The sequence below is a fragment of the Coturnix japonica genome, chromosome 3 (genome assembly GCF_054131305.1).
Source record: "Coturnix japonica strain WE chromosome 3, WE-NBRP24, whole genome shotgun sequence".
In the NCBI taxonomy this organism is placed as follows: Eukaryota; Metazoa; Chordata; class Aves; order Galliformes; family Phasianidae; genus Coturnix; species Coturnix japonica.
In genome coordinates, this window is record NC_140665.1 from 100,710,751 (window position 1) to 100,725,912 (window position 15,162).

The 15,162-nt window shown below is 43.4% G+C and overlaps 1 protein-coding gene across 5 annotated transcripts; it reads left to right on the forward strand.

Annotated features, from left to right (window-relative positions):
• The first annotated feature begins 564 nt into the window (after positions 1-564).
• On the forward strand, positions 565-12,926 carry PRSS55 (serine protease 55). Of its 5 annotated transcripts, XM_085544249.1 has the most exons (6): positions 565-1,679; positions 1,827-2,016; positions 2,864-3,111; positions 3,928-4,046; positions 12,580-12,636; positions 12,708-12,926. In XM_085544249.1, the coding sequence occupies exons 1-6, from the start codon at positions 1,535-1,537 to the stop codon at positions 12,714-12,716; spliced, it is 768 nt and encodes a 255-aa protein (XP_085400375.1). In that variant the 5' UTR covers positions 565-1,534; the 3' UTR covers positions 12,717-12,926. The 5 variants fall into 5 exon arrangements, with proteins under 5 accessions (XP_085400375.1, XP_015715236.1, XP_085400377.1 ...); XM_015859750.2 differs by having other exon boundaries at positions 12,580-12,926; XM_085544251.1 differs by lacking the exon at positions 3,928-4,046.
• Positions 12,927-15,162: the final 2,236 nt, after the last annotated feature.

Sequence of the window (15,162 nt, forward strand, 5' to 3'; positions counted from 1 at the left end):
TATTATATTTCTCAGGCTGGTGAGAGATGTGGCCTTCAGCCTCTTATTTCCTATTTTGGAAGCTGCCCTGATCACGACTTTTGAAGGGCATGTGTCATTGGTGTATCCCCAGAGATGTGTGATGGAGTAACTTCGCTTTTCTTTGGGGAAAATTGGTAGGAGCTCTTTTTGATGTGGCAATTCTGGGAAGAGGAACACGTAAAGATTGTTCAGAGGGCCAGACAGTGAGGATGTAGAGCCACATGTCCACACCATTACATTGGATAGCCCAATGATAACTGTTCTTTTTAAGAGGCTTATGTCTGGGGCAAACTTGCATGGAGCTACTAATGGTTGGATTGCCATGTTAGGCTCCTTCTGAAGATACCCCAGAATGTGTCTGCATCACACTTGGAATTTCCAGTTGCCATAGGAACTGGTCACCTGTTTGTTGTGTTTACCTCTGAATTGTTCTATTGCTCACTGTCAAGGAAACCAGCACTTTCATCCAATTTCCTAGGCATGGGGTGACATAAAAGCAAAGCAAAAGAAAAAGAAAAAGAGAGGAAAATAAAGTCTGACTTTCTTCCTATGCAGTTTTAACCTTGGTGCATTTCAGACTTCAGCAGGATAACTCTTGGTTTTCTCCAATGTAGAGGGAAAAACAACTCATATTTTGAATCATTCTGGTGCTCATAAAACATTACCTGGTTTCCTATGTCCTTTCCCCTCCCTTTGCCTCCTACTCTCTGAGGCAGTTATTGGATCATTAAAGTGATTGGAGAAAACACCATTCTGTCCTTAATACTGAGCTCAGGTCTGAACTTAGTCTGAGTTCATTGAGTCCTGTCCTTTTATTTAGTAGAGATACTCTACGGAGGAATTTTGGCCTTGGACTCCTGCAGTTGCTGTTGGAGGTACAAACAGTAGGGAGGATAAAATCAGTAAAGGAGAAATGATTCAGATTCATGGACTGGTTTCCTAAGCTGGGTTTGGTTTTCTAAGCTACCCTTATACACAGTTTTCTGGAAGAATGGGATTGGCTGCCTCAGCATCTTTGGTTCTGTAATTCACGCTGTTTGAACCTGGACCTACCACACAGCTGTGCTTATTTCTGATAATGTAGAGATGGTCTGAACAGAGAAGGGGAAATTCATTCAAATTTTGATAGGCTCCAGCACTTCTCAAAAGATGAAAACTGGTGCAGGACTAATAAAGTCTTTGAAGAGAAAAGGATGGTTTGAGAATGAAGGGCTACAGCACCCAGCCCAAGGTGTCCACTATTCTGATACTCCATGAAATTCAGTACAGAGTGGAGTACTGCCCAACCTGCATCATAACTAAAGCAGGTCCCAAGTCTGATTAAAATCACTGAGCTGTCAGCCAGTGAAGTGTGTGCTTTCCCTCATCGTCCAAGAAGTGTAGCATCCAACTGTGATGTCAGCAAGACAAACGAATATTGTGATATCACAGCCTGGCTGCCCCTGGTGGAGGGATGTGGCTGTGGAAGCATCACTGTCCTGACTATTGTGAAGAGCATTAGCCCAAGAGTGGGATGAAAATGCTTCCCCTTACTTTCTGGTTGTTAACTTCTCTAATCAGCAGCATCCATGCAGACGGCTCTTCCAAATCTTACACGTTCTTCAGAAGTCATCAGCAGAACAGAGTGGTTGATATCCAGTCTACACACTCATACAACGGTAAATGCAATTCTCCTGTCTCATTCCTTGGACAAGTAGCAAGGGTGATCGAGGATCAGTGCTTTCACCTACATCTTTCCCTTCAGATTTAGTAGCATAGGCAGTTCTGCAGGCATACATGAGCAGTACATCTTATTTTGTACCCAGAGTGTGGCCTCCGACCATCTTTTGAGTCCTTTCTGTGGACTGGCAAGAGGATCACAGGTGGGCAATATGCCAAAGATGGAGAGTTCCCATGGGAAGTGAGCATCCAGAGCAATGGGAGACACATCTGTGGAGGCAGCATAATCAGCGCGTTGTGGATCCTGACTGCGGCCCATTGCTTTGCAGATGAGGTGTGAGTACTTCTTTGCCTGGAGGAGGGCTGTGAGGTTAGCAAAAGGGCTGGAGGGTAGAGGGTTAAGGAAGAGGCCCAGGACATATAGGTTGTCTGTTTTGGAGTAGAGGGGGCTGTGAGAAGACTTTGTTGATCTCTTCAGCTTCCTGAGGAGGGGAATTGGGGAGGGAGATGTCCATAATGTGCTTCAACTTTTTGTTAGTCCTGAAGAAGTCAGACAGTTGAACTAGATGATTGTAGGTCACTTCCAACTCAAATATCGTATTGTACTGTATCGTATTGCTCTATCTTATCCTATCCCATACTATCCTATCCCATCCCATGTTATCCCATCCCATGCTATCCCATCCAATCCTATCCTATCCTATCCTATCCTATCCTATCCTATCCTATCCTATCCTATCCTGACCTATCCTGACCTGTCCTGTTCTACCCTATCCTGTTCTTTCCACTATATTCTCTCTGTTCTGTTCTACTTGGGGTAAAAAAGAACTGCCCAGGCACAATGAAATGATAACACTGCTCTTCAGGGTGTAGGACGTGTATGCCTTTGGGATCAAGTGCAAAATATATGTGATGGAGCCAGAAAGAAAGCCCTGAGAGGGGGAAAAAAAGGAAAAAATAAAAGACTAGTTATTAATCACAGGTGGCATTACACCAGGAATTTGCACAAATCATAACCAGATCATCTAGAAGACGAGTATATTGAAGGATGGTGTGAGCATCCTTCTGTAAATGGTCATGATGTTGTTCTGCTGCCCCCCCAAACTGTTTCTGTACATGTCAGCACATGTCATGGTACCTTGTCAAAAGAGGTATATTCCACTTTTTTTTGTCTGTTTATAAGGCCAGAAGATCTTAAGATTGTAATGGGAGCAGCTGACCTTGACCTCGCACTGGAAGTACATGAGCCAAGCAGCTTGATCCTCCATGAAGACTTTAACAGAATAACCCTGAAGCACGATATTGCTCTGATCATGCTCGACAATCCCATTGAATTCAGCGATGAGAAAAGCCCCGTCTGCTTTCCCTTCATGGATGACATCAGTTCGTGGCAACACTGCTGGGTTGCTGGATGGAGAATGACAGGTGCAGGTGAGATGTTGCAGGGAGATATATCTGTTAATTGAGGTTTTCATCCACTTAAAGCAGATATTCTCCCTCTGGGAGGGGTTACCCACAATAAGCATGTATGTTCCAGCTGATATCTTAGAGCCCACCTTTGCATTGCAAGAACTCAGCCTTCTTCCTTGACGTTCTGAGCACCCAAAGTAAGGCAATTTCCAACCACGCTGGGAAATTTATGTTGGGTCTAAAGTGGTCTTGAATAAGAGTAGAATAAGATTCAAGATTGCCTTTGTCAAGATGCCTTTACTAAACATGTTGATTCAATGGTCCTGACCACCCTTTCTTGTACTTCATTTGGAAAAGTAGATTACTATTACTAATTGATCTATTTAAACCCTAATGAAAGTAGCTCCAACACTGATTGTGACCCCAAATGCATATCCTGAACAAATACCGCTGGATAGCTAATGAGCTATTTCATTATTGGAAAGAGGTAATCAGGACAGAGTGGGAAGAGTTGTGCCTTGGGGCTTTAACAGTCCTTCCCTGATGCAGAAAGCTCATGTCCCATTTCATCCTCGCTATTCTGCTCTGTAGGGTTACTGTCTTCTCTGTGAACCTCTGCATTTTCCTTCTGATGCTTCATTCACTTCATATAACTGAAAACCAGAACACAAATCTATGTTTTAATTGTGAAAGTCTTTGGGTTTCACCAAGGTAATGTGCTCTTAAGAAACAGAAAAGCAGGGTCAATGTTGTAGAGTTGTTGTGGCAGGATTCCGCTGCAGTGCTAAGTGCATGGTGTGACACATTTACTCACTTGCTTAACATCTGCATTGTCAGCATCCAACATGCTGAAGAAAGCGAAGATGAAGCTCAAAAGCCGGGAAGAGTGCTTGGACCAGATACCACAGCTACCAAAGGATATGTTCTGTGTTGAGCTGGAGGAAGGATACTGCCAGGTAAACTGTACTGCCAGTGAGGGCACAAAGACATCCACACATCCCATAGTTTCATAGGGTTGCTAAATCTTCCTTAAATTAGGCCAGGGCATAAAGCTCTAAAGCCAAGGACCTGCCTTTCTGGTGTACAGCAAGCGCATATAGACCCAAACAATGTGGTACAGAACTCCTGGAGGTCAGTGGTGGATGTATGGTGGTGGGAGCTCAGCACAGTATGGTCTGCTTTCTCCTCAGCCTTGGTACAGGCAGCACTGCTCTGTTACTTGGTTAAATATGGAAAGAAGACAGGCAGGTCTGTCCAGGAGGGCCAAAGCAAAAGGAGTGGGTGAGAAGACAAATCCAGGAGTGTTGTGAGGTATTGGCACAGGCTGCCCAGCGAGGTGGTGGAGTCACCATCCCTTGTTCAAGTGTAGATGTCACACTGAATGACATAGTCTAGAGTGGTCACAGGCATCAGTTGGTGGTTGGATTTAATGATCTTGTTGGCCTTCCAACCTTAATGATTCTGAGATTCTACGAATGTTAGAAATCTTTCAAAAGTTGGTCTTTGTGCTGACAGAAATGTCCTTAGATAGCATGGCAGGTTTGTCTGTGGCTTCCAAAACTAGTTACATATTACAGTGGGTTAGTGATATGGGATGATGGAGTTTTGAAGCTAAATTATAGAGCTCAAGCAGTATTTGATACAAGGGATTACTAAGGAGAGAGAGCTGATGCAAGCATTGGTTGAATTGGGGGGTTGGAACTACATGATCCTTGTGGTCCTTTCCAACCTGGGTCATTCTATGATTCTACGATTCTATGCTTCTTAGAAATGTGCCTGTGTTTGGAGGGGGACAGACAGTCAGACACTTGAACTCGTAGAGCTTCATCCTGTAGGAATCCTTCACTGAGGGAAATAACACCCATGACTCAAAGACATCCTTGAAATCAGGTACAGGCAGCAGGGACAGGGGTGTGGATTGCTCATAGCTGAGTAGAGAAGGGGAAGCTTTGCTTTGCAAAATATATATTTTTGCTTTGAAGTATTATTATTATTATATATTTTTTTCTTCACTTTGGAAAATCATTTTTGTTCATTAGCCAGAGAGTGTCTGCCTGTGAAGCCATTCATCTAGTGACTTTCACTTCCATTAAATTCAATCAAAAATTTAAGAAGAAAACTGCCACGGGATAACATTAACATGATTAAAGAATGCACTTCCCAGCCCAGCCTTAAGTTCTGCACCTGAATTATGCTGGTGAAACTGCAAGAGCACTTGTACCCAGCAAAACTAATCTCTTGCATTCAGAAAACTGACAAGGGTGCTATTTTGATCTACAATAATGTTAGAGTAGTCTGAGAAAAGAACTAGAAATATGAGCTTTCCAAGCAGTCAAAGAACAGAGTGATTGGATGTATAATAATGCTCATAACCCAGCAAGTGCCCACTTTAGCAGAAGTTTGGTTAGACAGAAATGACTTGCAGCCTGGAATAACGAAAACAAGACTAAAAGATACCCTAAGCTAGAAGTAGGGCTGTTCAGGGGTGAAACAGGTGACATGAATTCTCATCAGGGTTTGCTAATTTTCTGGAGGGAAGTATTTTACTGGTGGATGGTTTGAACTGGCAGGGTTTGGGTGCAGAAGGTTAGAACTAGATGGCAAAGGAGCTGGAACTAAATGATCTTGCCAACCTGAACTGTGATAGTATGACTCTGATTTTATGATTCAGTGGCTCAATGATTCTGTGATTTTGGTCTTGCTAGGCTGGTACAGAAGTCTACTGTTTTGCTCATAGTAAACTGCCAGATAGGGAACTGGTAGAGCAGGTCCCAGCCTCATACTGGCTCTGCAGGAAGACATACTGCACCAAGTCCAATCTATCAGTCTAGCCTTTTCCATAGACAGGGTTTTGTTTCAAATGAAAAAGAGTCCAAATCTCGAAGTTCTTAAGTCCTCTACAGAATGAGAGTGACTTCTCTGGACAGCTCTGTGGGAAGCCTTACTTTATCGCACCAACATATTTCTGTATTTTGGGGGACCCAGATAGAATTAGTAGCATTGCTTGTGTTTGGGGTTTGAGGTTGTTGGATAAACTCTGGGTAATGGGGTGATAGAAGGAGTTTTACATTTTAGTCTCCTGTCCATGCTTCTAAGTGTAGGACCTACCCATGTATCTGGACAAAGACATAGGAAGGAGAAGGATATCTTTGTTCATGCCCAGAGTTAGGCTAAGATGGGAAAGCTGCATCTAGACCACAGGCTGTAAGTCCTCATTATCTTATCTGGATCCAAAGGATTACCATGCTTGACCTTTACTCTGTATACCACTCTGGGATTTTCCCCATTGCAGCAAGCTGGTTTTGTATGAGCAACCAGAGCAACACAGATATGTTCACCAAAGTGTCATGTAAAAGTTTTATACTACTGATACAACTTGAATACATATATTCAAGGAGTATATATATATTATACTCAAGAATCGAAAGGCTCAGACTGTTTCACTAGCTGCCATCATTGTATTACTAGAGCATAACTCATTTGTGGATCTCTGACTGTATTCCCATAATAATCCAAGGAGATCAAAGAGCAGAGCTCCTGAGTATTTGTACTTTAAAAAAATCTATTCACTTAAAAAGAAAAATCTATTGTATACCAATTTCCATGCGGCTCTTCAGACAAATATATAGATTGACCACGAATTAACACTAACAGGATCTATAATTGATTTATAGTTCTACTTAGTCATAAACATTAGCATTAATGGATATTCGTGGAGTACGGGTGCTAAAGAACAGACATTAGAGGTGGCCAATGTGCTATTTTTTTGTGTGCTGTGTTTCTTCCTTGACCTTGTGAACCTTAATTGATATCTAATTCTTGCTTTCTCAAGCACCTTTTGTTAGGCCCTGATTCAACAGTAACTTGACTGATAATTAGAGTATAAGGGACTTGCAAAGCAAATGCCTCTTCATTGTCTTGCCTACCCAGACAAAATTCATTAAATGACCCAATTATGTTTCAGAGAGCTTCTGCATGGGAGGTTCTGTGGAGGTAACTCAGAGATGTGGTGATTAGAGAGAGAACTTGTCTTGCTGGACATCACAGTTCATGTGCAGTTCAGGCCAGCAGGAGATGTAGGGGACCCAGGACAGATTTGGAGGAGAGTGAATCACTGTGGGGCCAGAAAGAGGTTTTCCAACTCATCTTCACTCCTCCCTCTTCCCATGTTGTGTCAGGCAGGTGCCAGAGCCCTGGCACAGGGGGCAGAGAGCTGGGGATCTTCCAAAGCTGCTGGCCATGGTGATGGGCACCCTGCTATGGGTGGTCCTGCTGGGGCAGCGGGGAGCAGAGGGACACAGGGGTGCCCCTGACCCCAACCATTCTGGAGTTCTCTGAATGGCTTAGCATCTGTTTTGAGATGCTAAGGCCTCCCACACCATGTAGCTATAGCCATAGCAGTAGTTCTTTGGTGAGATTTGTCTGATAACATGAAATGTCTCTTCTGTAGCTATTTGCAACTAGCCAGTTATATTTCTCTCATTAGGGATAAAAAAAGTGATTCTGAATGTGTGATTCATTTGAATTGTTTCAAACATCTGTTTTAAAATGAGGTAAGACCCTGCAGGAGCACTGATCACTCAAGCTCACAGGCAGACACACGGCTCCAAGGCAGGACAGTTTCCTACAAGGAAGTCTCTAGCATGGTCTTAGATATTCCAGGATCTATGGGGAAGTTTTTCACAGAGAGGACAGTAAGACCCTGGCACAGGCTGCCCCAAGTTGTTACTCAGACTCTGGAGGTGTTCAAGGCCAGTTTAGATGGGCAACCTGGCCTGCAGCCTGACATAGTGGTTGGCATCCCTGCCCACAGCAGTGGGGTTGGAACTTGATTATCTTTGAGATCCCTTTCAACCCAAGTCATTGTATGATTCATTCTGTAATTGTGTGATATCCTCATGGCATCCAGCTGTCCTCATTTTGAATCATACCCCAGTGGTGAACACATGATTGAGCAGCGAGCTTGAGATTTGCTCTGGAACCCCCTTAAAGATGTGATATTTGTCTGGAGCTGAATCCACCCCTATTGCCATCCCACTGTGCCTAAGAGTGAGAACTTAGCCCATGTAGTAGTGATGAGAACTCTTAGCTTGGTAGAGCTTTCATCAACTGGTCATTTTATAATATAGACAGGCAAGTGAACACATGCAAGCTGTAGTGGCTTATTTCTTCCATCCATGAAAGCTGTTCATTTCTATGGCAAGGATCTGAGATGCTCATGGTGCCCCACACCTCTACTAGAGTTTTGGTCTTCAGTCCCTCAAACTGAAGCTGCTTGGTTTGCATGAATGGGATCCAGCATTATTTGGATGGAGATCTGGGGGAAGGGGGAGGGTAGAGCAGAACATCTCTGGATCCAACTGAACAGAAAACCCAGTGAACACTTGTCCTTGGAGTGGGGTGACAGGTACAGTGACTCACAGCAGCCTCTTCTCATTCAATTAGCGTGAGTCAAGCAGGTTTCAGGGGAAGCCATGACTCACAAATGGATTCCAGTTCTTTGAAGGAGTTGACAAGCATGTAGCTGAGGGTGATCTAGCTGATATAACGCACCGAGATATACCCAAAATTCTTTTAACGAGACTTCTCACCTGTGGCTCATGCAGAAAGTGAGCTGTCATTAAGTGGAAGGGCTTTGGTTTGAAAGGGAGGCAGCAAACAAAAAGGTTTGTTGGGAGAAGGGACTCTGGAGGGGAGTCCCACCGGGATCTGTGCAAGGAATTGTGCTGCTCAGGGAGGACTGATGCTGAAAAGACAAAGCTGGATAATGCCACAACACTATTCAAAGTGGTCAAGATTAAAAAGGACTGCAGAGGTGCAAGTGGAGCTCATTATTCTCAGTGTCTGGAGGTTAAAACAGCAGATGCAGTTCACTGTTGATAAGGGCAAAGTAATGAATACAGGGAAAAGTAACTCCAACTGTACACATGCAATAATGGGTTCTAAATTAGCTATTACCATGTAAGAAGATCTCAGAGTGACTCTGGATAGTCCTTCAAAAACATCAGCATGAGGTTCTATGGAGGTCAAAGAGGCAACAAGAGCATAATGAGTTATTAGGAAAGGAACAGGTAGTGAAACAAACATGTATTATACCAGGGCAGTAATCTTGGAGGCCTACATCATGTGCTGATTGCAGTTCCCATCCACTTCATCTGAGAAGGAAGGTAGCGTAAGAAAGCAGGAGAGTGGGAAGAGCAAGGACACGGAATGGCTTCCTGCAGGAAGGGAGACAGCAGAGTAGGACTCAGAGGTTTGTCAGCTGTCAGATGAGAGTATGACACAGATTTCTAAAGACATGAAAGCTGTTCTCTTGTCACTGTTGCTCAAAACACATGAAGGATGGGGAATCCAATGACTGTGTCAGGCAACAGACTCAAAGCAAGGAGAGGGAAGTGCTTTTTCATCTAACAGATAATTAACCTATGGAGCTCACTGACCAGGATGTTGTGGGTATTTATCCTAAGGGATAAATGAATTCAAAAAGCGATTAGGTAACTTCCTGGACAAAGATTTCTTTAAAGGCTATTAACCACTGTGATGTAAATACAACTCTGTAAGCACTTGTCTTGCTCCTCATTCTCCTCCCCAAGCACTTGGTACAGATATCAGTCAGAGACAGGAGTCTGAGTCCCATGGGGCTTTGGTCAGATGCATTATGGCCACCACCATGGCTACTAATGGGCATCACTGTGGAGATTAAGGCCTTTTTCTTCCCCTATTTTCCAATAAGGAGATGAAAGGACAGAGCAGGTGGAGGCTCTCATCTGGGATCTCAAAGAGATCCCCAAGAGAAGAGCAAGTGCCCTGTGTTACCTGATTTGTCATTGACACCTGCATGCTAAAAATGGCCATAGCATCCTTCATTCTTCATTCCTTTAAAGATAGTCTGTTCACAGTGAAACAGCTGAAGAAATCATCTCTTTGCTGAAGCTTTTACTTCCTGCAGCCAGGGCAGCTCTAATGGCAAATCTTATTCACACGCTGATTCTCTCCAATTTACGCAGAGCTTACCATATGAAAATGAAACCAGCAATGACTTGCAAGGGTTGTGCATCCATCTAATGAGCATCGGATGGGTTGTTCTCCCTCCCCTGGAGCTTCTCCCAGCTCAGACAATTTATGTGGCTGAAGATGTTTGTTCTGATCAATTACCATTTTGCAGACACAAATACAAATACGAAGGGAAGATTATGCTCTTGCTCCAAAGCCCACTAAAGTCAGCAGAAAGCCTCTTGATGTTCACAAGAAGACTTTTGACTGCGGTTGAAAGGATAGAACTTTTTATCAGCCTCAGCGAACAAAGTGCCTTGTTAGTCTGTGACAATTGTTACACAACCCAGAATTATTTACCAGCTGCTTTATGTTTGCTCTCACCTCTCCTAATGGGAGGATTAACATGTCGTTGTGGCAGGCATATGTTCAGCAGCATCTGATTTGATAGTATTGCTTCTCACTCATTCACCAGTTGATAAGAAACATGTAACAGAAGCAAATATGCTATTTCCAATTATTTTGCTGTCCAGAAACTTGACTGTGAGGCTGAAGAGCAGGAGCAGCTATCTGGTGTGTTGCTGATCAGAAGCATTTCACCACCAGGATTCAATACATTCTTCAGTCTTCAGGGTCGTTAACCTGAACATTCATTAAATTAGTGCTACTGGAGACATGAAGAAGGTGAGATAATCGTACCAGCACTCAACATTCCTTTGTGCCTTTATCAACCATAGAAAATGCTAGGCCAAAATTTGTTGAGTGCTTAAGGTGGATACAGGGCTATTCAGAAGTGCCCAAGAGCTGAGTTTATTTTCTCTGTCTTTAGCCCTGTATAAATCAGTCTCCTGATTCAAATGGGGTACTGCTATAATTAAGTAGAAAGGATGATTTATCCCTCTTTTTGATGGACATGTAAGTTAAGTAGCTGTAGTTGAGAGCAGTGGTACCTCCTCTTGCACTCATGGCACACACCATCTCAGATACCTGGAAAAGTATCTGAATTATGATTTGGGTCCCAGGGTTTGTGGATTAGAGTAATGGATTTGCATTGCCTGACTCCCTCTCTGGGAAGCCTTTATATCACTCTTCACAGCTGACAGCTCTCCCTTTCCTCACCAACTGGGCAGAGAACAAAGCAAACACAGCTAAGGGGGCAAACAGGAAATCATCTCATTTGAAAGGAAAACTGCATGATCAGTAGCTTTGAATAGGGATTCCTGGCTCTGGCTTCTGGTTCTGCCATTGCCTTGTGCAAATCCCATCCCTTCTCTGCCTCTACAAAGTGCGATAAGACTTTTCCCCTTCCCCCAGGGGTAGTCTCAAGGTGTCAGGAATTAACTGGCGTCAAATTGTGTAAGTGCCCTGGGAGAAAGATCCATTGCAAGTCTGGACAGCCTCTAAAACTGGCAGTGTGAGACAGATCCATTCTGCAGATGATGGAAGTGCTGTTCTGCAGATGACAGAGCTCTGGCATAGGGAGCTGTGGGGTCTCCTCCTTGGGGATCTTCTGGCTTTAGTGCTGGGCACCCTGATCTGGGTGACCCAGATGGAGCAGGGAGGGACCAGAGGGACCCAACCATTTGGTGATTCATTCATCCTTGGATGACATCTCTCATACTGAGAAACACCAACATGGTGCATGGCAATGCGTCACTGATGAGAGCTCTCCAGCCACAACAGTGTAACTCTTACTCTTCTGTCTTCATTTATCTTCCTCTTGAAGTCTCAAAGTGTCTTCCTATTGCTACCAGGATAATAAGTTAGGTCTGTTCCTACCCTGAGGGAACTAGTAACATTCCCAGTAATTTAATTGCTCACACAGCTTAGAAGTTGCTCATTCATTCAAACAGGATGGCATCGCCCAGAGCATTGATAATGCTTGGGTTCAATGTCAAGTCATTGGTGTGAATCACACCAGTTCTTGGCCAAAACAGAGTTGAGAAATACCTTTAGACTTTGCAAAGGGCCCAACGCCACTGTTGGAGGTACAGACACTTTGAAAAGGCAACATTCCCCAGGAAAGCTGACTGTCTTGGGAAACATGTTTGTATTGAATTTCTTATTTGTGGCCACACAAAGTTCTGGAGACAGGGTAGAAAAATATTTGAACCCACTGTAGAATGAAACTAGCTTACGTAGACCCTGAGCTTCACTGTACATGATTATCAAGGAAAGTGCTGTATGTGGCCGGGTGCATTTTGTGCTGGTTTCTGTTCCCTATTAGGTTGCATTCAGAGGCCATATAGGCAACTGGATGTCCTCTTGGCTTTCAAGCAAGGACATTGCTCTTCGTAGGGTGGCTGCAAAGGGCATTTGAGACCTTGTAAGTGCTACAAGGAATCTCAGCTCTAAGCTGTGATATTTTGAGTCCCTGTTCCCTCAGGTCCTCATGAGTTTTGAATGGAGTTTGATTTTCCCAATCAGTGTCTGTGATACAGATGTTATGAGAGACCCGAGGTTTGCTTCTGCTCTAATGCCTTTCTTATGTTGCAGGTGGACAGTGGGGGACCCCTGGTTTGCAGCTACTGGAACACCATGAAGTGGTTTCAGGTTGGCATCATCAGCTGGGGAGACAGTTGTGCAGCAAAGCCAAATCATCAGTTCTACACTTCTGTTTACAGCTACTATGACTGGATCAAGTCTCAGACAGCCTTGATGGGGAAACCTTTCTTAATCGAAGGTGTGGCTAAAGAAGTTGTGCGTACCACAGAGGTTCATTCAGAGGCAACAGCTCAGCTGATGTTTCTTGAATCTGCTGTCCTTTTATTTGCTTCTCTAGTGGCAACTGTATTACTCTAGAGCTATTTTTTGAAAACATAATAAAAGTCAGAATGACTGTCTCCTTTTTCTTCAGAACCATGAAGTTGTATCACAGATCAGCATTCTCATCACACTGAGGTGGATACAAAAACCCAAGCAAGATTCTGCTTTTGGACCAGAGGGTGATAGAGGGCTGGGAGCTTGAAAGGAGAGAGCCAGGATTCAGGTTTTCCAGGCCAGGAGGGTTACGTTTAGCTCTATTATTTGCTAACTCAGAAGCAATGTCAAGATGCAGCCCTTTAAAGACAGCTTAAACCTGAAGATCTTAGCTCACACGGTTGCAAATCAGTTTAGTTATGAGATAGCTCTGGATTGATATGTACTACAGCTAACTATCAGTTCATGGAATCATAGAATATCTTGAGTTGGAAGGGACCCATAAAGATCATTGAGTCTAACTCCTGTCTTCACCCAGCACCACCCAAAAATCAGACCATGTGGCTGAGAGGTCTAATATATCTTCTGTATTGAAGCTGGACCCAACTAAGACTGTTGATGTTGAGTTGCTGGAAAGTGGCTACATGTCAAAATCATCCATATCTCCATCCTTTTCCATGCATTTCTTTTTTCCATGCATTTCTGAGATGTCTGCTTCCCAGTTTGAACTGGAACTGAGCTGGTCCTTCATGGAATGCTGCCCTACACTCTTCAGGAACCAAGTGTGTTGCAAAATGCTTCCTGCTTTTCCCAAGGAGGTTGCTCTTCATAAAAGTGATGGGGAATAAGGCAAGCTGCAAGGTCTCCTTCATGTCCCACCTTTGCAACAGCATAAAAGCACCTGTAATTTGCAGCAGTGATAAAACTCAGTGACTGTGCAATGGGACAGAACCTCACAAATTGGTTTTAATTACCTTGATATTTTCTGGCTAGCTGATGGAGAAGGCTTGTAAATGAGAATTTATTCATCTACCTTAAGCTAATGCAAACCCATCTTGGCATAAAAGTCAGACTTTATTTTCTGTGTTATCTGAGCAGAAAATAATGCTTAATTATTATTAGTTCTGAGTAATGCTTATGAAAATTGTTGCACATTAATTTCACATGGCTGACTGGCTAATGGATGCATAAGGGTCTTGTAACCCTCTGCAAAAAGACTAATAAAAGCTAAAAACAAGGAGAATATATTACCATAGCAGCTATTAGTAGTAGACGGTGTCTGCTGGCATTAACACCTATATTTATTTTCCTTTCTATTAATAATATATCAACAGATTCTAGAAGCTGTGGCAGAGGCTGGACATCAAAAAACGTTTTCTAATGCTGTAATCTATTTGGCTACAGAACTGTTTCCCCCAAAGGAAACGAGAGATGTCCTAGTGCTTGAATTGTGTTAATGGAGGGGTTGTATGAAACACTCCTGCCTGCAGCACAAGGCATGGGGAAAGCCTGCTCTTACAGGGATGTGCAGAAAGACTCCGTCAGTCTTTTCCTCCAGCAACATTTGCAAAGTGATAGCGGTCTGTGTAAATGAGGGCAATGCTCCTGAGTGATTACAGCTGCTCATTTACTGGGTAGCCTTAGGGAAAGTCAGTATATGCCACGTGCCTCAGTTTCCCTGTCTGTGAATTGAGTTAATGACATCGATTCACTTGGCTTCACTTCAGAGAAGCACATTCTATGAGCAAAGACCAGCTACAGGGCTGCAAGGTCACAAACAGCAGAAGCTTTTCCTCCCTATTTAAATCATCAGAGAATTCATTTAACTAAATTCATCTTGGCCCCTACACATGCTGCTCAATAATTAGGGCGAGCAACAAATTGTTTGACTAATATTTCAGTGCCACAAGTAGGTCTGATGAAAACTTGCAGCAATGCCTATTTCTTTGCAAGGTGTTTTTTGTTTTGAGAGAGCACACCGCCTTCGTTGTGATTTTGATAGGAGTGTGTTGAAGTCACACAAAATCAGAATGCAGATTAGCTTTGTCATTAACACTGTAGTGTGACCCAGTCATTTTAAGCCTTACAGTATTTCTGTGCTGTTTCATATAGTATAGGATTCTGCCATTATGAGTCTAGGTAATCTCAGTGGAAAGTTTCTAAACACAGCTACCTCAACTTTTATGTTTCAGGCTATTTGGGATGTTCATTTCTTCTCTCATTTTGCAGCTTGTTTCCTATTACCATCTTCCTCACATCTAGATGGGTTAATGGAGAGCACAAGCAGAGCGAAAGAAACAAACCTTGTGAAGAGAGCCCTCCTTTCTGTGAAGGAGAAAAGAGCAAAGGGACCTCCCACCGACACCAATGGCAGCAATT

Coding starts and splice junctions, on each gene's coding strand:
- PRSS55 (XM_015859750.2), top strand. CDS start 1,535: ATGAAAATGCTTCCCCTTACTTTCTGGTTGTTAACTTCTCTAATCAGC. Junction 1,680..1,826: donor GTCTACACACTCATACAACG/GTAAATGCAATT, acceptor TTTTGTACCCAG/AGTGTGGCCTCCGACCATCT. Junction 2,017..2,863: donor CATTGCTTTGCAGATGAGGT/GTGAGTACTTCT, acceptor TCTGTTTATAAG/GCCAGAAGATCTTAAGATTG.